This window comes from Uloborus diversus, chromosome 2 (genome assembly GCF_026930045.1).
Source record: "Uloborus diversus isolate 005 chromosome 2, Udiv.v.3.1, whole genome shotgun sequence".
Classification (NCBI taxonomy): Eukaryota; Metazoa; Arthropoda; class Arachnida; order Araneae; family Uloboridae; genus Uloborus; species Uloborus diversus.
Genome location: NC_072732.1, coordinates 166,210,991 through 166,235,257, shown reverse-complemented (window position 1 = coordinate 166,235,257; position 24,267 = coordinate 166,210,991). Strand labels below are relative to the sequence as shown.

At 30.8% G+C, this 24,267-nt stretch overlaps 1 protein-coding gene across 1 annotated transcript in view; it reads left to right on the top strand.

The window, feature by feature from the left end:
• Positions 1-24,267, top strand: part of LOC129217473 (28S ribosomal protein S29, mitochondrial-like) — a 60,453-nt gene that overhangs the window by 35,681 nt on the left and 505 nt on the right. The window contains exons 7-12 of the mRNA XM_054851779.1: positions 1,350-1,430; positions 2,551-2,630; positions 7,196-7,274; positions 12,489-12,548; positions 16,385-16,483; positions 22,127-22,241. Of these exons, the coding sequence (XP_054707754.1) occupies positions 1,350-1,430; positions 2,551-2,630; positions 7,196-7,274; positions 12,489-12,548; positions 16,385-16,483; positions 22,127-22,241 (514 nt within the window). The remainder of the gene's footprint in view (positions 1-1,349; positions 1,431-2,550; positions 2,631-7,195; positions 7,275-12,488; positions 12,549-16,384; positions 16,484-22,126; positions 22,242-24,267) is intronic.

The window sequence follows — 24,267 nt, the reverse complement described above, 5'->3', positions numbered from 1 at the left end:
TGTAATTTTTTATCAATGTTTGTCTTAGGGTTTATTAAGATGCTTGGTAATAAAACCAGTTTAAAAATTGATTAAAGATTTTTAACGTGGTAGAGTATCAAAAATGGGGAGTAGGTATTTTGGTAAAATTATGCAAAAATTGGTAAGTCAGTGCAAGTTACTGAAATTCAGTAATTCATGCATATTCTTTCTTTCTTTTTATCCTTCCTTAAAATGTTGGCGATCATAGCAATTAATTTAACCTTTTTAATCCAAAACATTCATACTTATATATCATTCTTATTTTGTGCAATCTTTATTTAATTTAAGCAAACTTTCATTCAGATGAGAGGTATTCACACAAGTTTTAATGATGCCTATTTCCAAAAGTTGATAGTATGTAACCATGATGAACTTTTTATCAAAATATCAAACAGAAACTCCATGTTATCTGTATTCTGTATCTGTCAAGAGTGCAATGGACACACATTTTTTATTATTATATGTATTACATATTATTAACTATGTAATACATATGTATGTATCAGTTTTATCAATTATTTCATATTTAGATTTAAAAAAAAGAAATTCGCATTCACTTTTTGCATTTATTGGTAAAATACCCAGTTTTTGGGTATTTACCCAGGTCTTGGGTAAATACCCAAAAAATATTTACCTACCCGCTGGGTATTTATCCAATCCACATCACTATATCTGTCAAGAGTGCAATGGACACACATTTTGTTTTCTTTTGAAATTTTGCTCGTGGCTTTATTAAAACTATGAGCAATTGCTTTTCAATGAAGATGTAACCCATTTGAAATGTTTAGCCTATTCACTTCCCCATTTACATTTGAACACTATCAAGCATGCAATAAATATGTTTGATTTATAAATTGTATTCTGATTTCCACTTTCCATGTCTGCTCTAAAACTTCTGAGTGCATTGATTGATGAGTTGTTGTTCTTAAAAATAGTATATTATTTAATTTTTTTTTTTTTTTTTTTTGAGATTTGAATAGATGATTTGAGTTTTTTACTTTTGATGGATCATATAAGGCAGTGAGAAACGAAGAGATGTTGTTAGACATTTTAAAGTTTTGAGTAAAACGCATTTAAAGTTGTGGTTCTTGGTAGGCTTTCATTGATTTTTTTTTTTTTTTTCTAAATCATGCTATGTAACAGCACCCATTGGAGATACTAGTACTATCTCTTGCCCCAAAACTGAGAAAAAATTCACTTTCTTTTTGTACTGGTTATCTTCAAATTTTGTATTTTGGCACTTAAATCCCTTTGCTTCTCACTGTCTTATATGTCTTTTAATTGTAGATATGAAATTTAAATTTGATAATTTTATTTCTCTCTTGTAGTTGAAAACATCTAAGGAATACACTTGGAGCAAACGTGAAATTACAGAAAAAGATGCACCCCTAATGGAAGTTGTTGAACATGTAAGATTATATTCAATTATTATTTTAGATGTTTTTCTTTTCTTTTTTTTAATTTAAATTTTAAATAAGTCAATCTGATCTAATTGTTTCAGTATTTGTTTTATCATAATGCAAAATTTTTTAGTGGTTCATGTTTAAAAATCTTTATAAAGGTTGGTTTTCAAAACTTTTTGTTTTTTTCATCCATGTGTTTCATCACTCATGCATAAGTTAATGTAGATTCTTTATGCATTTATGAGAACTGCAACTTATGTTTACTTTCTTGAACAAAGTACAGGAAGTATTTTAATCACCAAAATATTTTATTTCAAAGTTTGGCCTGCAATTCCATTTTGCTCACCCCCAAAAGTATACTTTTTAGCACAACTATATGAGCATATATTTCTGCAATCGTATTGACAGCCAAAATATCCTTTGTGATCAACCCTGAATTAATTGTCTTGTGATATCTGTATGTACTTATGTCTGTGCATATCTTGCATAAGGCACGGGGAGGGGGGAGGACTACTGTGAAAGGTTGAAATTTCATATGTAGCGTCTGTAAGAGGAAATAATTAGGTCCCTCCCCCCCCCCCCGCCATTTTTTTTTTCATTCCAATGTTACTTAAAAGTTGTGGAATGTAACAAATGGTTATGCTACCTTGGCTACATATTTGATTCAGCCAAACCAATAGATTCCACTGCTAGGAGAAAATTTATTGCTGATGTTTCCTGGAAAATATTGATTGACTTCAACCTAGTTCAATCACATGAATAGCATGTGCAAAGTTTCCTTTGAAAGGAAAAACTGGTTCATGAAAGAAATTGCATTTTCCATATAATCCTTAGATACCACTTTTTTTTCATAAGCATATAGAGCTTCTAAAAATACAGTACGTTTTTTGAAAGTTTTTAGTGAGTAGCTTCATTTGTTCTCATTCAACCCATCATAATAAATAATAGTGTAAGTTCTTCCTGTAATTGTAACTTTTATTTTGAGGCATTTTACTTTTAATATCTTTGTTTTATTAACATGGTTGCCTAATTCATGTCATCAAATATCATACAAATAAAAATCAAGTACTCATTGTTTTACCTTATAATATAGTACTTATTTTCACTTCAACCTTTTTTCCTTTAGGGCTTAAAAAGGGTGCGCCATTCATCTGACTGTGTAGCAGTTCTTCTAAAGGAAATAAAACAGCAATCACATCTTGGCAAGTAAGAACCAATCTCTTTTAATTTTCTATGTGTATATTTAAATAAGTTCTTGGCTTTTCCAAAACATATTTTTAATTGCAGACGATCTTATTAAGGCAGTAAAAATCAAAAATTGATTATTTAAGCTAAAGTGGAGTCTCTAAAGTGGAAAAATCTGAGGTTATTACTGAAAATTCGGATTATCCGTAAAAACTTAGCAATAAAAATTTTACGGCACCAAGACGACACAAGGATTTGCCCTTTTACTTCCTTGTACAGCAGGATTGGCAAGGTTTTGTACAATACGGTAAAAACCAGGGTTTTTACCGTCCTGTCCAAAACCCTTGTGTCAAACTATATTTTTAAAGAAATTGTATTTTGTGAGAAAACATCAAAAACAGAGTGAAATTTATCAAAGTAATGTTTTATATTGAACATTTATTCATTGTAAACATTCAACTTATTTATGCAGCTGATTTTAATCTAGTTACATACAAGTTGAATTCTTGATTAAAAGTATGAGTTTTAACTCTTTTTTAATAATAGTAACGAAATTTCTCTCTGTTTATGCATGTGTGCAAATAAAAGCATGGTTGGCTTGGTTTTTACCATCCCGTTCAAAACCCTCGTGTCCAAAACTATTTTTAAGAAACTATATTTTGTGAGAAAATATCAAAAGCAGAAAAAAAGTGTCAAAATTAAGTTGTTTTTTTGTACTATTTAATGTATTTATTCAATTTAAAAATTCAAGTACAAATATATGTGTAACTTATTTGTACAACTGATTTTAATCTAATTATGTACAAATTAAATTCTTCATTAAAATTTTCAATTTGTATGCCTGTGGTTTTTTCCATAGATCAAATTTTTTGACATTTATGCATATGTGCAAAAGAAAGTGTTCAAAATATAGGGCAATAATTGACTTAAATGCAATAAATTACAATTTTATGTAGTTACAGAATATGTTATGTTAAAAATATGAACTGAAAAAAGAATAGCACAAGTTATAAAATAAAAGTGTTTAATCTTCAATTTCTTGTTTTTAATCTATAATTTAAAAAATAATTTTTGCTAAAACATCACGTAATTTGCAAAAAGCATTAAAAAAATTAAGCTTTTTGTTTTTTTGCACCTAAATATTATACATTTAATGGCTTTCCTTTGAGTTATTAAATGGAACTAAAATTAGTTGTCTTGGTAATTTGAATTTCCTTTCATAACTCTACCAACTGTTACTATTTTTTTAATTAAAATATTTTTTAAATGAACATTTTGAGAAAAATATTATTAAATGCTCATTAATTAAACCTCATTGATATCTATATTTTTGCATTACAAATATTGCAGAAAATATGAATTGATTAGATTACATCTCTTTAGCTTTAGCATACTTTTGGACAGTTTTGGGCAGTAAAAACAACCTGTCCTGCCCGAAATCAGTTTTGGACAGTCCAAAACCCAACCCTGTTGTACAATGGAAGGAAAGAATTGCCTATACTCTCTTAAGCAAAAATATAGACTAAAAGTAAGCAAATGGGTTACTTGAAGGTTTGCCAGTCTTGGGGAGCTTCTCCTTAATAAAAAAAAGTAAACCAATACATTCGGACCCCACTGTAGCAAACCCGATATATAACAATCCCTTGACTGTAGCGAACCTTCTAAATGGTCCAAACTAAAAACTCTATGTCATTAGTGTAATTTCCATTGCTTGTAATTATGCAATCATCTGTACCATTTCAAAGATATCAATATTTTCTTAGTACTTTTCCCAGAAACGTCCCTTGTCAATTGTTCTCTCAGCGAACATCATCCTCTACCACTCCCTTTTCATCGAAATAAATCCACTAAAACCACAATCGTCAGCTATGTTCCTTTGATGATGCAGCTGTTTGTCCAAGGGGGAATGGACCCCTTTTCAAACTCCATTAACACTAGCATTATGTGAGGGATCATTTTGACCCCAAGCAAACTTTTTTTTTGCTAACTAATCCTCTGTATTTTCATAAAATGCTCAATCCTTCCTTGACTTTTCCTAAATCATTGTGCTGTGTAATAATCAAAAGTTTTCAAGAAAATTGTAATTATTTTAAAACCAAACTAAAGGGTTACAACTAAAAATGCAGGCAGTGTCATTTTGATCCTTTTGAGAAAAAAAGTACTGCAAATATATTCACTGAAGTTGAAAAGGGCAGAAACTCAAAAATGTCTCTAAGAACATATCATTTTAAGAACTTGAAGCATTTACAATGTTTTTGTACAGAATAGGAAAAATTAGCCGCTAGCTTCTGAAATGCAACTGAAACTGCGTTAGTTTTTTGAAGAGCATTTTAAACTTTGTTTAAATGTTTCATTATGTACCCTGAAAATCTGTGTATTCTTTAAATTAATTGCATTTAATTCAAATATGTTTATTTTAACAGGGCCGTGTCCAAGGGGAGGGTTTTAGGGGTTAAACCCCTCCCATTAGGGTAAAAATAATAAGCCAAATTAGGAAAATGTACATTTGACTAGTTTTAAAGTAAAAGTTTGTGTGCAGCGTTTCTTTAAAAAAGGGAAAAATAAAGAAAAAAAATCTGCAATATACGACTGTTAGAGCTTTACCAACTGGAACAATATTTCGGAAAAACTGTGGTGGAAGAAGCGCACAATGATTTGTCAGTATAAAGCCAAAATTGCTTGCCAAAGTTAATATTACTTAAGGAGGTTATGAAGGATTTAGCTTATGTTGCAGCTATGAAGATGCATTAGTGATTGTGTTTGGTAATGTAACTTGCATCTGCAATAAGTTATTTCTTGTTTCGTTTAACGTTTATTAAGCATTATTTCAGAATATGAAACTTATATACATTATGATGCCATGCTGAATTATAAAAGAATCTGTGGACTTTTTGTAATACTAATTGCAATATACCACAGAGTAACCAGTTATCATTAAAAAGAAGCATGGTTTTTTCGAAACAAAAAATGTTTGATTAAAAAGAAGCAGTAAAATGAAGGTATATTGCGGTCACTTGTGCAGCCAGAATTATCTTTCGGGGGGGGGGGGGGGGGGGAGTAGGGAGAGGGCACAGCAGTCCTTACAGGAATAGAAATGCCATACTGAGATTACGTAATTTTACGTGAAACTAAAGTTTGTGAGGGATTGAAGAATTGAACTCCCCCCCCCCCCCCCCTCGAGTAAAAATTTGGTAGCTTTAAAACCCCTCCCTTTATGAAAATCTGGACACGGGCCTGTATTTTAAACTAATTTTTACAAATATTTAATATGTAGGGAATTGTGCAAATTTCTTCTCAGGGGTCAAAATGACCCCCACCGTGCTTCTAGGTATGAAAAGATTGCCGTAATTCCAGTGGTAATTGTCAACTGCATTTGGTCAAATGACATGGTCTTTCATGCATTTTCTGCTGATATATTTGCCTTATTCTTGACAATCCTATTAACTTTGCAGTAGCCATGACTATCCTTGGAAAGAGAAAATTTTATTTAGAAGTTTATAGTAATTATATCATTTCTGTTTATGACAAAAACTTTTCATACTTGTCCAATTATTCGGAATGCTAGGGACTATCGCCATCCCGCATATCTAAATTTCCTGGTTTTCTAGATCGCTAAAATTTCCTTTTACTTATAAAACCTAGATCACGGCAATAAATAGTAATGCATTTCAAAATAAGAGAAAACGGTAAAGAAGTATTCATAAATTTAGAAGTATTAAAAGAAAGAATCATTTGAATGCCTTAAATTTTAAAACGTTCACTAACCCAAAAAAGAAAAAAAAAATTGCACTTTTCAGTAATAAAAGTTTTTGCAAACCAATGTGGAATGCGCAAAATATATTTATATAAAGAAATGTGCTTTTTTTTCCTCTAATATATGAAAAAGTTCATAATTTTAACAATTTTTGTAAAGATTTCCTTTTTGCGATTACAGCTTTAAAGAAAAAAAAATTATTGATAAAATTTTGCTTTTTAATACCTTGTAGCCTTTTTATAGTTATTAAGAGAAAAAACAACCTAACTTTAGATTCTGGGGAAAATCAAGCAAAGTTTTCCTAATTTTCTGGATCAAGTTCTTTACTGTATATTATTATATATATATATATATATATGTTTTAATCTCTAAACTCTTACTTACCATAGCCTTCCATGCTCATTTCTTAATTGTTAAAAATAATGGCACTAGTAATTTGTTGCATGCATAATCGTAGCAATTGTCTTCCTTCTTGCATAAATGTTTCGTCTTCATAACTTTTTTACTTTTGTCCTTATAAATAGAAACCCCTTTACAAATTTATTTTGAGCATTCACGAAATTACTGAAAGTTTTGGTTTTTTAAATGGTGACGAAGTGCAGATATTTTTAATGAGTTTTTTACTGAATTTCTGTATGAATCTAATGTTAATGTTTAAATGCTTAATGTTTTTATCGTTCTAGTCTTAAATGTTTTTTCTCATAAATTGTATTGAATTAATCTGGAAAATAAGAAATGAAATTTTAATTTAGTAAAAAGTAAAACTTATTACTTATGATGGGAATATACTTTATGTAATTTATTATCAATTATTTTTTCTTTGCTCTTTTAGATTCAAAACAATGGTGGTTATTGATGGAATGAATGCCTTTTATTCTAAGACAAATATAAAGCGATCTGACAGAACTTTGGTAAGTTTTATCTAATTTCATATTTTGAGACAATGCAGAGCAAGAAGCAATCAGTCTCATTGCCTCTTTCCTTATATAATTACAGTCGGTCCCGACTTACACAAGGGATGCATTCCAAGACTCCTCGCGTAAGTCGAAATTTCGCGTTGTGGAAAAATGTATGCATACAAATTTTTCAAAGCATACCAAATACTTTTAAACACTTATAAACACCCCTCAAACTGCTCTAAAGAATTTCTCAACCATACATTACAGTTTCTGGCAGAAATAACTGAATTTTTACTGTATTTAAAAAATAAAAAACTTATTCAGCATGAAATAATTTAAGATGCACAAAATGAATGACCAATGGGAATGAAAGCCAAAAAATAAAACAACATGGTACGCACAGCATGTTTTAAAATTAAATTGATGCACTATAATAGTACTTTACAGTAGATTCAGTAACAATATTTAAGAGTTAAAAAATGAAGATAGTGATGATTTATGCTCCATGATCAAATCGTTATTCTTATCTAATACATTTTTAAATACGGTTGCTTTGCCTTTTCTTGCATAACGTTTTCATTTGTGGCAACATCTCCCCTTCCTGATCTCTTTATTAATCCACAATACAAGAGCAGCTTCCATTTTCATAATATTTACTTTGCTAGACTGCTCTGCAATCTTCAATATTGAATCTAAGTTCTGAACTTTTACGGATATCTTTTTGTTTTGACTTTTAATTGTATGTAAGGAAGATTCACTCATACTTATTGTCGGGCTACCGTCAAAGTTTTATAGTTGTTCAAGCATATCGAGAATCTTAGCCTTTTTTAAATTTTTTATCAGAAACTTTTTTTTTCTTCCCATCTTCACAAACTTTAGATGAAGATGACACTAAGGTGCCATTATATTTCATCAACTTTTATATTTAGAATGAAAAAAATAAATAAATGAAAGATGCTGAGTGGTTATTTGATGCACTAGAGTAGTTTGGTGTGGAAACTTTGGCTGTTAGTGATGCTTAAAGGGATGTAATAACATTCACAAAATATATATTTAGCAGCCAATAACAAAGTTGATACTTCCTTCCAAAAAAATTCGCGTTAGCTTTTAAATTCGTTACTCGTGAAAAATTCGCGTTATAGCCATTTCGCGTAAGTCAAATCGCGTTGTAGCGGGAGTCGACTGTATAGTTGTTTTGTATACCCCTTCTTGTCCCTGAAGTTCCATTTGTCGGGGGAACTCCCGGACATCTAAAACAGATGAACCGTAAAAAAGGTAGGCGCCGGGGACTTCGGGGAGTCATGTCATGTCATGTATACCCTTTCTTATACTTATTTTCTGAATTTAGTTAAAAAAAAAAGAAATTTCTATGGTAAAAGGTTGTAAATTTAAGAAAGTTTAAAAGAGTTTTAAAGAATAACGCTAAAAGCAAGTACTTGAATGCCAGCAGCCATCTCACAGGTGTGCCCACCTAGGGAGGGGTCATGGCGCAGACTGTGCCATTAAAATTTTTTCGGTAGGGAGTGTTTTGAGAGGTATTTTTGTTTTTTTTCGGGGGGGGGGGGGGTGGTCTCTGCAATATGAGGGGGGTTCACCCTTTCCCTTGGGAAGGGGGGCACCCCTGCATCGCAGCAGCATTTGCTTGCATTTAAATATGTAGAGATTGCTGAAAATTGCAGTTTTTAATATTAACTAAAAACTGAAAATCAGACAAACTAATTCACACATGACAATAAATGAATTACATGCATTATACCAGACAGCCCGGTTATCACAGCTAGAGACAGCAGTTTTATTCTTATTAAAACTCTTCAGTCTAGCATAGTGAATAACCGAGATGGAGGCAGATGTTATCTCATTAAAGCTGGGGGTGCCAACAAACTGGTAGATAGAGTGAATCCATCTCACCAGCGAGCGTCCACAGCATGGTGCGGTTCGACTTGTGAACTGAAGGCAAAGCCAGACTGAAGAGTTATAATAAGAACAAAACTGCAGTCTCTAGCTGTGATAACCGGGCTGTGTGGTATATTGCATGTAGTTCTGCCTAAGCCCTGGCTTAAAGGTCGTACCTTAATACTATAAATAAATGAATTCATTGTAATAGTCAAAGATGGCATAAGTATTTTACATACAGTATAGAGCCTCGATTAACCGAGGTCTCTGTTAACCAAGTCAATAAAGAAGTCTTTTTTTTTTTTTTTTTAATTAACTTTAGTATTGAATACAGAGTTTTTAATTTGAAAACAGGAATATTTTCTGGAAGTTTGTTTTTTTAAAAAGAATGTTTCAATATTTGACTTGGCATTATAAAAAAAAAAAAAAAATCAATTGGCTTTTTAAGACTTACTACAAGTTATTTTCTATTTAGTATTTTCGCTGTAAAACTTTACTTCTTACATGTTTATTTTTATCTTTTAAAAATATTCTATTGTATTTTTAATTAATAGATTTTTAAAAGTTTTGGTCCTGACACGTTTTTTATACAAAGTTTCTGTTAACTGAGATTTTCGACATCCAAGGCACTAGCGGTCCCAATTAACTCAGATAATCCAGGTTCTACTGTGCAGTGAATTCTGTTGAAAGAGACTGTTTATTGGACAATCTGTATTTAATGGTGATTTTTTGTAGCTCTGTGTTCTCTACAGTAAAAAAATTCTGTATATGGATGACAGCGGGTTAGTTTAACAAAGATTTCTTAACTCATAAAGGCAAAAAAGTACTTTGGAGGGAGCACACTAAAGAATAGTTGACTGATTTGCTTTTCACCCAAGTCCGATAAATCTTGTAAATTTTCTTCCACTGTTTTTAGGAAATTCGAAGAATCAAGGTGTTTAGGAACATTATCAAAAATACTTGAGAGTATCAGAGTAATAGTAAAGTGTAGTTGCCTAATTTTACTGACTGGGTTAAAAAATTATTCAAAAATGCAAAAAGGAAAAGGTCTCCTCCAAGTATTTTTAGGCTTATAAATTTCACTTCATTTTTTATAGCTCAGCCCACTAAGATGTTAGCTTCACTAAAATATTTTGAACTGAAAAACAGTAGCTTTGTTCTTTTTTATGATGCTTTGAAGCTACCAATGTTTTGGAAGCTGCTGATTTTTACCTGGATCACTTAACCCATTACCCGCTGGTGTTGCGTTGACGCAACGGTTATAATAAATATCCATAGAAACTAAACTAGAAATCTAATTTTTTTATCGATTGCTAATTTGAATTTAAGAATATTAGTAGAAATATGTTGAATAAAAAAATTGCTTTAAATTTCTTTTTTTATGTATGATAAAAATTGTTTCTCTCACATGGTTTTTTTTTTGACTAAATTTGTGATCCAGTTTTCTGTCAGAAAAAATAAAAATAAAAAAAAGTTTTGGTTTAGATATGAAATACTTTTAGTCAAGGTCACTTTTTATCAGATTATTCCTCAAAGAAACTGCTTCTGCTGGGGAGGAGGGGGAAGTAAAAACTGGCGTTGTGTTAACGCAACGTCAGTGAAAAAGGGGTAGACTGACTGTCTGTCTTAATTGCTTTAGGGTAGAACTATATTTCATTTTTATTCTGCGCGTTTTGACTGTGGAAGCTTTTTTTTCGTCTCTGCCTTTCGAAATGCCCAGAACAAGATATCTAACTTTGGAAGAAGCATTGGAACAGTTTTTTCGAACAAAACTCAGATGATGATGATAATGAAAATGAAGAAACAGATGTTGTTGTTGTACCACCAGAAATAACAGAAGCTAGTGATGAAGAAGGAGGCAATGACAACATTTTAAATAATGATAATGAAGTTTTACCGGGCGATACTGCAGGCGAAGTTGAAGTCCATGTAAAGAAAAGAAGTTCAATTGTTCCAAATCCCGTAGTAAAAAAACTGAAAAGATTGGCGATGGACAAAACAGGAACCAATTGATAGGTATCAATCAAAAAATGAAGAATAGGTCCCCATTCAAGCTGTAAGACACACTCTAGAAGATAAAGCTTGTGTTGATAGTTTTAATCTTTTTTTTTATTCCGATGTTTTATCGCATCTTGTAGAACAAACAAATTTGTATGCCCAGCAAAAATGATGGAATGACAATGCTGTTGTGGCTTTGTGTTTAACCTATGGTAAAATTGAGCCTGTCAAAAATGTTTCTCGCTATTCCAGAAACCAGAAGAAGAAGATTTCTGTTCCTCAACCTTGTATAATTGAGCAATACAACATGAAAAGGGGGGGGGGGGTGTTGATTTGTGTGACAATTTAGTTTCAAATTACAGAATTAGAGTCAGAGGGAAAAAATGGTGGTGGCCAATATTCTCCAATTATATTGATGTTGCATTAACCAATGCTTGGAAACTTTTCAAGATTATCGAAAGAAGAAAAGAGAAAGTCACTATTGGATTTTAGGCCAGAGGTTGCACTTCATCTTTTACAGACCCCTTATGATAGTGACATGAAAAAAAAAAAGTTCAGCTGCAGGACGGCCAAGCAAATTCAGGTTACTAATGCCTGTATTTGAGGGACATTTTATCGTAAGGTCGACAGACAATAAGAGACTACGCTGCAAGAAGTGCCACAGCCAAACTATTTATCGCTGTAATGTGTGTAAGGTTGCACTTCATCACGATTGCAGCGAAGCTTTTCATGTGTAACTATAAAAAATCGATGTTTCCTCAAAATTTAAATTTTCTAAAATGCATTTATGTGCTTATTTTATATAAATTTCAGTTTCTTCTAAAGTGCTCGGCATAGTTAAGAACCATAACTAAGATTATAAAAATTTCCTGTGTATAAAAAGCATTGAAACTGCTGAAGAATTTCTGATAAAACTACTTAGCATTAATACTCCTTTTCCGCTGACGTTGCGTCAACGCAACACCCTATATTTGTAAAAGTAAGTGCATTTTTGTTCTTTTTTAAGCATATTACTATTATATAGGTTCAGAATGATAACTTTTATGATTTTTATCCAAAAAAAAATAACGATTTCGAGTTTCGGCGGTTAATGGGTTAAAGCTCTGTATTTAAATAAGTACACAAAGAAATTATTTGAATGAAACTTGATTTTTAAAAGATTTTTTTTGTGTGTGTGTGTGTTTGTATATATGATATGCATCTATTATACTAAATAATAAAGAATAATAAAAAACAAAATAGTCTATTTAGCTATGTATTTTTAGTATCTAAATTAACTGAAGAATTGTTTGAAGCAACTAATTGAATTTCTTTAATTTCATGCTGAAATGATAGGCTCCTGCTTGTGATGTCACTATTGTTAATGCTTTTATGAAACTTTTGAAAAATGACTGGGTAAGCATATTTTCTTTGCAATTAAAAATATTTTTACACAATTGCTCTTTCTTAATGTTAATTGAAATTGTGTTCTAAATGGGTGAATGTATTGTATTTTCTGCAACATAAAAGCTCTCCTTTTATTTAATTATTGTTTAAACTGCTCAATGATATCTACTTTTTTATTAATATTTTTAGAGATTGTTTTATGATTTCATTAAAGCTACTTTTTATGTTTTTGTTTGAAATCTATTTTTGAAGTTGTTGGAAGTGCTCTTGATAAATTTTTTTATGTTTTATGCAATATTGATATTTTAAATTAACATTGATCTTACTATATTGTGGGCATAGTTAATTATAAATATCAAATATCTGTGCACACAACTCAAACCTGTCTGCAGGTATAAAGACAATATACAGTGAGTAGATAAAATATTTGTAGTCTGTTTCAATCTAACTTGGCACTGAAGGAAAAGGTACGAGATGTGCTACTCTGAGTTTAGAAGTAGTTCTCGTTAATTTGGAGGTTTAAAAGGGTGTAAATTGACAAATGATGAGAAAAAAATCAAGAATGGGTGTGGTTGAGACATATAGTTGAAACTGTTATGTGTTAAACATATTTAATTTGTAAGTATTTTATTACAGAAGGAAAATCAAACCGCCGTAACTCGACTTCTATCTTGAAGAAGACTTGAGTTTTCAAGGTTAACCTTGTTTTTTTTTTTTTTTTTTTTTTTTTAATCGTTTGAAAAGTTTATGGAGAAAAAAAATAATGCTCTCAAGTATGTACAGACACATTTATATACAGTGGACGCTGGTTAATTGAATCAGTGGTAAATTGAATTAGCCGCTTTAATGAATCAAACTGTCAAAAACAGAATAAAATCCAGCTTTATTGAATTAGCCGCTTTATTGAATCAAAATTGCTTGGAACAAATGTGATTCATATAAGCGGCAGCCACTGTATTACCAATTTACACCGATGAACTGCTGGATGAAGAAGTTTTACTTTTTCATTTTATATTTTGAAACATACACATCTCCCTCAAAATACGAAATTTTACGCCTCCCCCTTCAGGTTTAAAACCCCTGCCTTAAATTAAATTTTTATAGGAAGTAAATTTACTCACTCCCAATGTATACATATAAAGTAGGCTACATTAAGTACACTAAGGTAAGTAAAATAATTTTTAATAAATTGAGTTTTGGGGTAGTCATTTACTTTCACAGATATGCAAAATTGAGAGCCATATCTTTTCTACTTCCCCAAACCTCAATGCAGTTTTGTTAATTATTTTTAACTTCTTTCATAAATAAGTTGAGCTTAAAATTAAATCGTTTTTTAAATATCTTCTCGAAGCTCCAAAATGTAGAGTAATAGCTAATTGTTTCCAAAAGGTTTCTAAGTTTTTTACTTGAATAGAGTTTTTTTAAAAGGGAAGGAAATCTTTTTTTTTTCTTTCCAAAACTGGAGATTGTATCTTTGATCTTTTCCCTTATTGTGGTGTATAAAAGGAAAACGCCTATACAGGGCTGATGCATATCATTTTAAATAATAGAACAACGTTGAGTCACACAAATCGCCAAGAATTGCAGACGCGTGTTTTGGAGTTTCAAAGAACACCCATTTTTATAGCAGAAAAGTGAGCACAAGCTTTTTTCCGCGATAAAAAATGGCTCCTTGAAACTTCACAACAGGTGTCTGTAATTCTCTAAATTTGTACGATTTAACGTTGTTACATTTCCTTTTGCTTTTCTGCACGAATGTACTTGAATGATTCATTCATATATCTATCTATAAAAAGACATAATGGCAGCTTTTCCAAATTTCGAAGTAATGGTCCGCACATTTAGATTTATAAATTAAAAGGATTATGAAAAATATTCCATAACTATTAAGGGATCCTTTTTTTGTTCCAAAGATTTAAACAAAGTTAGAATGCATTTCTCAGCTACAGAGCAAATCAAGCACATGTGAAAAATTAAAGAGAAGTTATTCAAAACAGAAGTAAAGGATGTGAGAGGTAACAAAGGTAAGCTTTCCATGTCAGAGGCAGGGTAAAAGATCCACTTCTTAACAAACTAATAAGGCAGCAGAGGGCAGAGGCAAGTCCTGCAGGCAAGGACTGAAAATGTACATTTCTTTTTTCGCTAACGGCTTGTTGATGAACTCAAATAATCTGCAGTAGAAAAATGAAGATGTGCTTTGAAAAACATGCCTGGTAGTTTTTCATTTGTTATACTTCTGAAAGAATGCAGTTCTTTTCGATGCCTTTGTTTCCCGTTATTATCATGGCAAATGTTCGCAGCTATTGTACTAACATTCTTCTTACCTATATCAACTTCCGTCGTCTCATCTTTTCTTTTGAAATAGATATCCTAGATGGTCAGTGTTTTGACAAGTGGGCAAGTGCTTTTTATTAGCGAACGAAGAAATCACCAGAGACAGAGTATGCATCTGTCAGAATTTTTTAATCATTCAAAATTATTTGTTAATTACTTTGATCACCTGTAGCTCTCTACCCGTTGCAAGGTGAAATCCCATTCAGAGCCTTGCATTTGTAATAAAAATATGATGAAATATATTTGAGACAAAACTAATTTCTTTGAAAAATTAAATAATAGTTGTTTCGTTCTTGATATTTAAAAATTTTTTCCTTTGCCAAATTCGGCAAGTCGCGCCGCTCACTGGCACACGCCTGATGCAGAGTAACCTTGTTTCCTTGACAATGGCTGCAATTCGGTTCGCCTAGCTTTCCCTTCAGTGCCAAATTGGAGTGAAACGAAGACTAGTAAGATGACTTAGGGCTTTCAATCATGTCTCTATGACTGTAAGTTTTTCATTAATTTTCTTGCAAAATTTGAAGATAACCACTATTTAATATTAATATTAATTAACGATTATCGAATTATAACCATATCTGTACAACATCTGCCTTTGACGTGTGTCTGTATTATCTTGGTATGGTTGTGGGGAATTTTTAAAAACAGTTAGAAATTTTATTTTATTGAATTGAAAATGCACTACTTTTGTTAAGCTTTTTTTTCCCATCCCATTTCTCACATGGCTCAAAGTTACCCTAAATGGCCAAATAGCTTTGCAGCAGGCTAATTTATTTCAAATAGATTAAATAATTAATATTGCTTTGTTTTTGATAACTATACAATAATAACTGAGTGTTTCTACCATTTTACACCAACAAATGCTGTAAAACTATTAAAATATGAGTGGAGCAGTTTAAAATTGCAAAGTTGTGGCTCAAAATTACCTGAATAACTGTATTACTTTATGCAGAATTAACTCTACTTTGATGGTGTTTGGGTTATAGAAATTTAAAATAACAATGGAGTTGCTTCCCTCAAAGGTACTACTTTTAGTCTCTGAAATAGATAGAATTAACAAAATAAATAATATGGAGCCAGAAAGAAAGTTTGTTTTCCCCAACCTTTTTTTTTTTAAATTTCTGATTTTGGAAATAAGATGTGTTTATGACCTCATAAGTGACGTACTTTGGCGTTATTAATGTTGACACTTTGCTGTCAACCACGTTGTCAGGTCATGATAATTTGCGCTGCGTGCTAATGGCATTGCAGAAGAGTAAAAAAATAATTTCAATCTGTGCACCGATTTAAATAATTGGTAAAGAATATTAAACTTCAAATTATTTAAAAAATGGTTAAATCCTATGTTTCTAAGCATGATCTTTCAGGGGGGAAAAAACTTTTAAATTTTCGGAAACCCAATAATAACTTTTGTACGTTTGCAATTTGGATTCCATTTTATAACTTGTTTTCGTACTTGAGTAGTTGTAGTTTATGTTAACATTTTTATTGCATTTGTGATCTTTTTACAGAACAATGCTGTTATTTTAACAACTGTAGACACAGTACCCCATAACCGTGAAACCTGTAAGGTGGATCCCTATACCCCAAGATATTTACTTGGAAAGGAGGTATCTTGTTTTTTATATTACATTAAAATTGATCAGTTATTATATTTTCATAAAAAATGTATTGGAATTTTTTCTTGTTGCTGTGCATATAAAGAGGGTTATTGAATTAGCTAATTTTAAAGTTTTAAGAATTTTAATTCTGATTGTAAAAGTTAAAACAGTTTGAAATGCAATTTTTTTTAGGAAATCCCGTATGCTTGCTTAAATTTGTAGCATTTTTGTCTAGAAAAAATACTCAAGACCAATAAAACTGTTTTAACAGCAGATGCAGTTCCTTTCATGTTTTCTGAAAGAACAAAAAAAAAAAAGTACTTTTAAGCTATTTGGAACAGAGTTGAATATAACAGTGGAACTTTGACATCTTGCCTTCCCAAGGGAACACAAGAACATGTCGAGTTGCAGGGTGCCAGTTTACCAAGGTTCCATAATTTTAATTTTTCAGTCTTGCTTATTTTCGAGTGCTTATGTTATAAAAAACAATTCCATTAGATTAATTTCCTTTTCTTTCTTTCCTTCTTTTCTTTTTAATAAAGTACATAACAAAATGAAAAAAAAAGATCTCAGTTTAAATACCTTGTGATCGAAAAATTCATAGTTTTTGAAAAGAGATGATAGGTCTATGAGAGAGAAAAGTTTTGCTCACACAATGTTTGAAAATATGTGTTGTGATGACCAAGAAACCTCAACAAGAACTTCTCAAAAATGGTCAATGTGACAGAATATCCAGTGGCAAAGTGGACTTGTATAGCAAGTGGAGGTAGACTTATTGGGGAATCAAATATAAATTGAATGTAGAGCATTTTAAAATTATGTCAGTTTCACATTAAAATAGGATAAAGTGTTTGAAAAAAGGTACATGAAAGTAAAAAATTAAATAAAAATATTTAGTGTTAAAATGCGTTTAGTTTTCATTGTATGAAAATTAGATGTAACAATATGATTCAAAAACATATTCATTGCCTTTACTTTTTCACTTCAAAAATAGACAGTGTTCCTTTTATTATTTTTTACTTAATGTACTTTTTTCTTTCCAAAAAACATTCAATTAATATTAAAAACTAATGCTCCTTTACTCCCACAAACTTCATGCATCTAACTGCGTTTAGTGCAACACCTGATGTTGAAGCCCATTACAAATATTATGTTCACCTTTGAGCCATTACAGTGTAGCCCCAATTTAACGATTTTCAAGCGACTGGGGAAAGTTATTGTTAAATCAAGGAACATAGGCATTCAACGCAGCCAAATCCAGACCAGTGAAATGTATCATTAAATTGAGGAAATTGTTGAATCTGGTATCGTTAAATTGAAGTTATACTGTAGTTAAAAACATAACAGATGAAAATGCACAAATAGGAATAGTAGTTGCAGTTCTTATTGCCAGTTTTGAAATTTTAATGTTATGTTTTTTAACTTATTTAACATGTCATTTTATTTCAAAAACATATTTTCTTATTATGTACTAATGCACAAATTTATGAAAAACTGATCCAAGTAGGTTACTTTTTTAGAGTTTATTGATGGAAGTACCTGCTCATAAGCCTTTGAGATCATTTCAAATTTTTCCATGGCCCAAACTTTTTGTGGGAGATTGTTTCATTATTTACGGAGTTAGTTTCCTGACTTTTTGATGCAATATTTTGAGTCTGCACACTCCAGTTTTTCTATTTTTTTAACATGTTTGGAAAGTTTGTTCACTTGTATACAAATAGAAGTTTAAATTTCAAAATTTCCAGTTTCAAATTATCAATATTTAACTGCTCAAAAAATTGTCCCCTTTTAACAAAGTGAGGCAATCTTTTCTCCAAATTATAAAATTGAAAATATCAAGCCGGTGGTATTTCTTTCTTTCCTTTTAAATGTGCCAAACAGCTGTTAAACTCTTTTTCTATCTTTGGAAGATAATTTATTAGAATAAATTGACGGTGATTCCCAGTGACTTCTGAGAAAATTGAAGTATCTATTTATTTACAGAAGAATGTCAAAAATCAAACTAATTCGGACCATAGGCCAGATTTTCAATCTTTTTAGATTTTTGAAAATAACCAAAAATATACGGTTTAGGAAAAGAGTGTCATTTATTCAAATAAAATGGTTATACAGTATGTATGTGTATAACATGCAATACGTTACCTGATGCTAAAATATGTAATTCATTGTTTAGCAAAATTTATCAAAAATTAACTTGCATTGTTTGCTGAACATAAAGGGTAAATGAAAAATATTTACAATACTGTGTGTACTCCATGAAGAAGTATTGTACAGTAATTTTACAAAGAAAGTTGAATGAATTTCTGGAAGGAAAAACTGACTTAAACTCATTTTCAAAAAATCGCCAATTTTTGGCTTTAAAGGAGCATGTTTTGATTTTTGACATTCTACTGTGTGTGTGTATATATATATATATATATATATATATATATATATATGTTGATATCTTCAAAGAATGCATAAAGTTTAAACCCTAAGAATCTTATAATCATAAACAATAGGTTTTCAGTTTGTTGTCTTTTATGCAATTACTCATTTCCATCCTTAAAATACTGATGTCTTTGAAAAACATAAAATCATCTGTCCAAACAGTATCCATGAAGTTCTGAAAAGTATTGTGCACTTTTTCCTTGAAAAAAAAATTTGGCAAACCTTTTTCACAACTCAAAGTGGTGCCACAATGCTAATTTCCGAACCTGCCTTTGTTGGTTGCTAGTCTCGAAACAAGTTGCTTTTTTATTCAAAAATTTAAAATGATTTTAGTGCAAATGTCAACAAGTAAAAGTAATGCATCATTAAGTTTGCCAGACGTCTTGGTTTGACCGGAACTGTCCCAATTTCAGACAAAACTTCGGTGTTCTGGCCGGTTTACTTCATGTCCCAGAAAATGATAAATTTGATAAAAATAAGACCAAAAAATAAGAAACTGGAGGATTATTAGGATAGTTAATTTGTCATTCGTAACAGTAACATAAAAATTAATATTGGATTAGCTTGTGAAGATTTTTACAAGATTAAAAAAGAAAAAAGTTCTGGCCAATAGAAATATATTTCAAATTTTTATTCCTCATTCAAATAGTTTCTCTTAAGTAGTGATGTGGATCGGGTAAATACCCAGTGAATAGGTAAATATTTTTTGGGTATTTACCCGGATATTTACCCAAGGCCTGGATAAATACCCAAAAACTGGGTATTTTACAAAAATATGCAAAAAGTGAATGGGATTTTTTTTTAAAATATAAATATGAAATAATTGGTAAAACTGAAACATACATATGTATTACACAGTTTATAACATTTTTATTGAAAGACATGATGAAATTATGAAAGAAATATATCGTGTGAAAAGAATCTTTCTTTTCAATGTCATAATTGGAGGAGTATAAGCAATTCAATGATGAACTCCAGGATTTCAAAATTACAATCTAGTTTAGTTATATCCAAAATGAAAACAAAGGAAGCAGGAGGGATGTTTGGAAGAATAAACTGAGAAGTTATTAAGACTATGATATTATTTATTTTATTGCTGTTTAGGTGATAATGGGCAAATATAGAAAGTTTTCACATTAATAAGCAAAAACAAATCAAAATATTGTTTTCTGTTGCCTTGCTCATTTGCACTTGCTCCCCAGTACTTCATGATTCAAACTATTTTTAATTCACGCAATTAGTGATGTAGGGTGGGAAGGTAAATATTTTTTTGGGTATTTATCTGAAGGCAGGGTAAATAAATCCCTTAGTAATTGCGCATTTTGCAAAAAAAAAAAAAAAAAGATGGTATCAAAAGGTGAAGAATTTTTTTTAAAAACATAAACCATAAAATGGAAGATTAAAAATATAAAAATTTATATATTATAATTTTTTTCAATTAAAGGTTTAGTGAAATCTTATTTAAAAAAAAAATTGTCAGAATTTAAAATGAACTATTCTAAAACTTAAATAGGATGACAGGAAAATTTAAAAGAGAATTTTGATATAGTTTTCCTGAATTTGTCTTTGCCGGTGGTTAAATGATTATTTCCACACCAGGCATTTGTACACATATTCATTACATTCTCTCCCCATTTTTTATCTTTTCAAAATTTCGCTGCTGCTTCCAAGTATGCATTTTTTGAATTTGTAATGCATTTGCCTAACTATCCATTTGTGTTGCTTTGTAGTCCTGGTACGAAAAAACTTTGAGATTTCCAATGCTGGATGAGTTCAATCTCATAGCAGCTTTTCTTTGTCTTTGGGTTTGTTTATATTTTTTTTTTCATTCCTCCCCCTTTTTCAAATGTTTAATTCCTTTTTTGTTACTTGCCATTATATATGCAGAATACGCCTGAACACTTCAACTAGGTTTAGAGGAAATTTCTGCAAAATATATAGGAAAATAAGCAGTAATAATAAATTGAGCGACATTTTGTTACATTTTGATGTCTGGACATATTACTGGGTTATAAAAGAGAAGGAACTTAAAAAATTGATGTTTGCTTTTTTTGTAAGCAGTTAAGCTTTTTACTTTTTGTAGAATGGCTTTTTATATCTGAAATTTGGCTATCAACATTGATTAGGCATATCCGACACATCTAATGTGGATATCATATTAGATTGCTAAATTGTTTCACACAATTGTTCTTTAAATACGTGATCAAAATACAACTTTTGAGCAAAAATTTATTGTTTTGTATATGGTTGTTCATATATATACATAGTGGAATACATAAAGAAAAGTATTTTAGTTGAATATAAATTTTTGAAATAAATACCCATTTTGGGTATTTACCCCTAAAAATAAATACCCGGGTATTTTACATCACTATACTTAAGTGAGAAATAAAATTTTTAAATTTTTATTTGCTTTTTTCATGGGTTTTGGTTCATAAGTAGCCATTTATTCATAGCATTGAGAAGAAACTACTCACTAAAATAATACTCTAAAAACCAACCAAAAAAGTTCATTCTTCTGAATACCTGCGACACTGGGGGGGGGGGGGGGGGGTTCCATTTCTGATGTCCCCGTTGAACATCTGGCACGCCTATGCATCATGTATTAGTGGCATGCTGTCAAAAAACCTGTGTGTGCCAACCCGTGGCATGCATGCCATTATTTTACCGTCTCTAAACTAGACCTTTAAAAATGCAAGTAACAGCTGTGAGTTTTGTAATTTCCATTGGAGAGCCAGTGACCTCATATCCTGATAAGTCTTACAGTAAATTTGCTCTAACTTTCAAATTAAAAAAAAAAACCAGCATGAGTTTGAATCTTGTGTTTTTATCAATGATTTTCTAATGTTTATTTTTGAAGTTCTGTAATGAATATTGCTCGGTGAGTGGCCTGATATATATGAATGAAGTTCAACATGCTAAATGAAAAAACAAATTCAGTGTAAACAACTCTCCAATGAATTTTGTTTTGAGTGTCTGTTGCAGTTTTTCATATTGTGAGAAAATTTCTAATTAAAATCATTTTCTCAAAGTATTTAAAAATGAGTTCATTTTTAATATAAAACGACAATACTGAAAGTAACTTTTTTCATTGTTTTTGCTTATTTCTTATTGAGGAGCTCAAAGATTTTAATGGCTGGAAAATTGCAGACAGCTTGAAAATACAGTATGAAAATGAAATTATGTTTTGAAATAAATAATTTTGATTAATTATTTTTTTAGGCTTTTGAAGTATTAGATCCATTTATACCTATACAGACAGATAATTACACTGAAAAAGAAGCAGATAGTACTTTGGATTATTACGTAGATAGGTTCTGGATTCAGTCGCAGGAAGGTAATTTTGCTTTAGCTCTTTTAAATGTCATTTATAAAGTCATTAAATTTTTGAACATAGTTTTTCAAATGTATTGCCAAAATATAATTTTTCATTATTTACCTTGTGAGAGTAAATGAAGGGTGCACAGAACAACTGGTGAAATGTTTTCTTTTTTTGTTTGAGTTGAGTTTAATATGGCAACAGTGTTTATTGAGTGCAATTTGTAGATCTATTTAAACATGTTATAAGGGGAAAATATCAAGGTCAAAATCAGCCGAAAAGTTTTCTTGTACAATAAAGAAAGACTGAGGTTTTGAAATTACAAATATGATTTCCCCAAACATTGGAAATACTGACATTTTGCCTTTCCTCCCTGTGCTCTTCAACTATTTGGAATCATTTATCTTCCTGCCTTGGTATTTTATATTAATGTGTGTATGTGTATATAAATTAGTATACTATATGTACAGTACATGTAATCAAATTTTACAAGGTTTCTTGATTGGTCAAAAAAGAATGGGCCCCGACTGTTGATCCTTCTATTCTGCTTTTGAATTTATGATTTGTCTTATGTGTGTATCTTTTATAAAGCTATTCAATGGTGTAGTTATTCAGTAGTACTTAATAACTTTCTAAACTACTGGTCTTATCTTTTTCTTCTTTTTAGTTTTTTTTTTTACACAGTCAGGTTTTTTGTTTTTATTTAATAATTATTTTTTTAATATTTTGTATGTAATTGCATGACTGTTGAGTTTTTAATATGTAGTGCTGACTTAGTGGGTAATATTTAGTGAGCTCAAATTTCAAAACTATACGGACCCTCAATTATTACTTTACTTGCCAACCCTTTGGTATAAAGTTTAGTGTAAAGGAATATGTAGTGCATCATGAATCAATATTTAGCTTCAATAAAGAATATAATCAGCTATTTTATTTTTTCCCAGAAATTATAATCCTTTTTTAAGGGAGGAAAAATCAGAAATATCAAGTTTCTAAAGTGCAATATGAAAATCTATAAATATTAATATTGAAAATCTATACAGATTACTTATACTGTCAAGCCTGCGTAGTAGAACAGCCAATTTGCCACCGAGAATTCTTTTAATTTGCATAAGTGGGATATTCGGTTATCTCAGATCAAAGTGATAAAAATTACTATGGTTTGGTGTATTTAAAATTAATTACTTTAAACGAGCTCAACTGTACTTACACCCAATAAGAAAGTTTGGAATCTAGAAATCACTTTTTGTGTGAGAAGTTAAAATATGAATTTTGGGACACTCTTTAAAACTAGTCAATATTTTAAAAAGTACTAAAAATATGCAGCAAGTCATAAAATAGGAATGATAGGAGGCCTGCTTGCCATTCAACTCTCTATAAACTGAAGTCTTTTAACTACAATTTTCTTTTATCTCAAAGTTTTGGTTAGATCCTAAACTCTTGAAAAAGTTAACTCGAGTTACCAATAGCTCAAAGGTTCTTTTGGGACTTACTGCATTAAGTATCTTCCTAAGGTTTGTAAATGCTTTACAAAGTAGGATATTGCTGAAAAGCAATGGAAGAGATTGGGGCAGAAATGTGACAAGCCAAAAGGAGTGACTGTTTGGTCAAAATTTTAGTTTCTTGTAACTAAAATTAAAATAAACATGACAATGTATTAGGGTAACGGCACCAGTATCATACAAGGGTCCAGTAACAGATATTCATAAGTTTGGATTTAAATAATAAGAATTTTAGGTGAGTAAAACTGATGTTGCTGTGACTCATGAATACAGTGCAACCATCTAGTGTTATTCACAGTGAATTTTATCACCCAGTTGGTATTTACAAGGCAGTGGTCGAAGGTTACGAACAGCCAACACGAGGTCTGCCAGTGTTTCATCTGCATTTGAATTTAATAATGGTTAAGGTCTAAAAATAAAGGAACTTTTGCACATTTTGAAGAGAAAAGAGGAATTTTGTCCATTACTCATCCTATCTGTTACTGGGTATCATCAGAATTTTTGGTGTCTGTTACTGGGGGGTCAGACCTTTTTCGAAATTG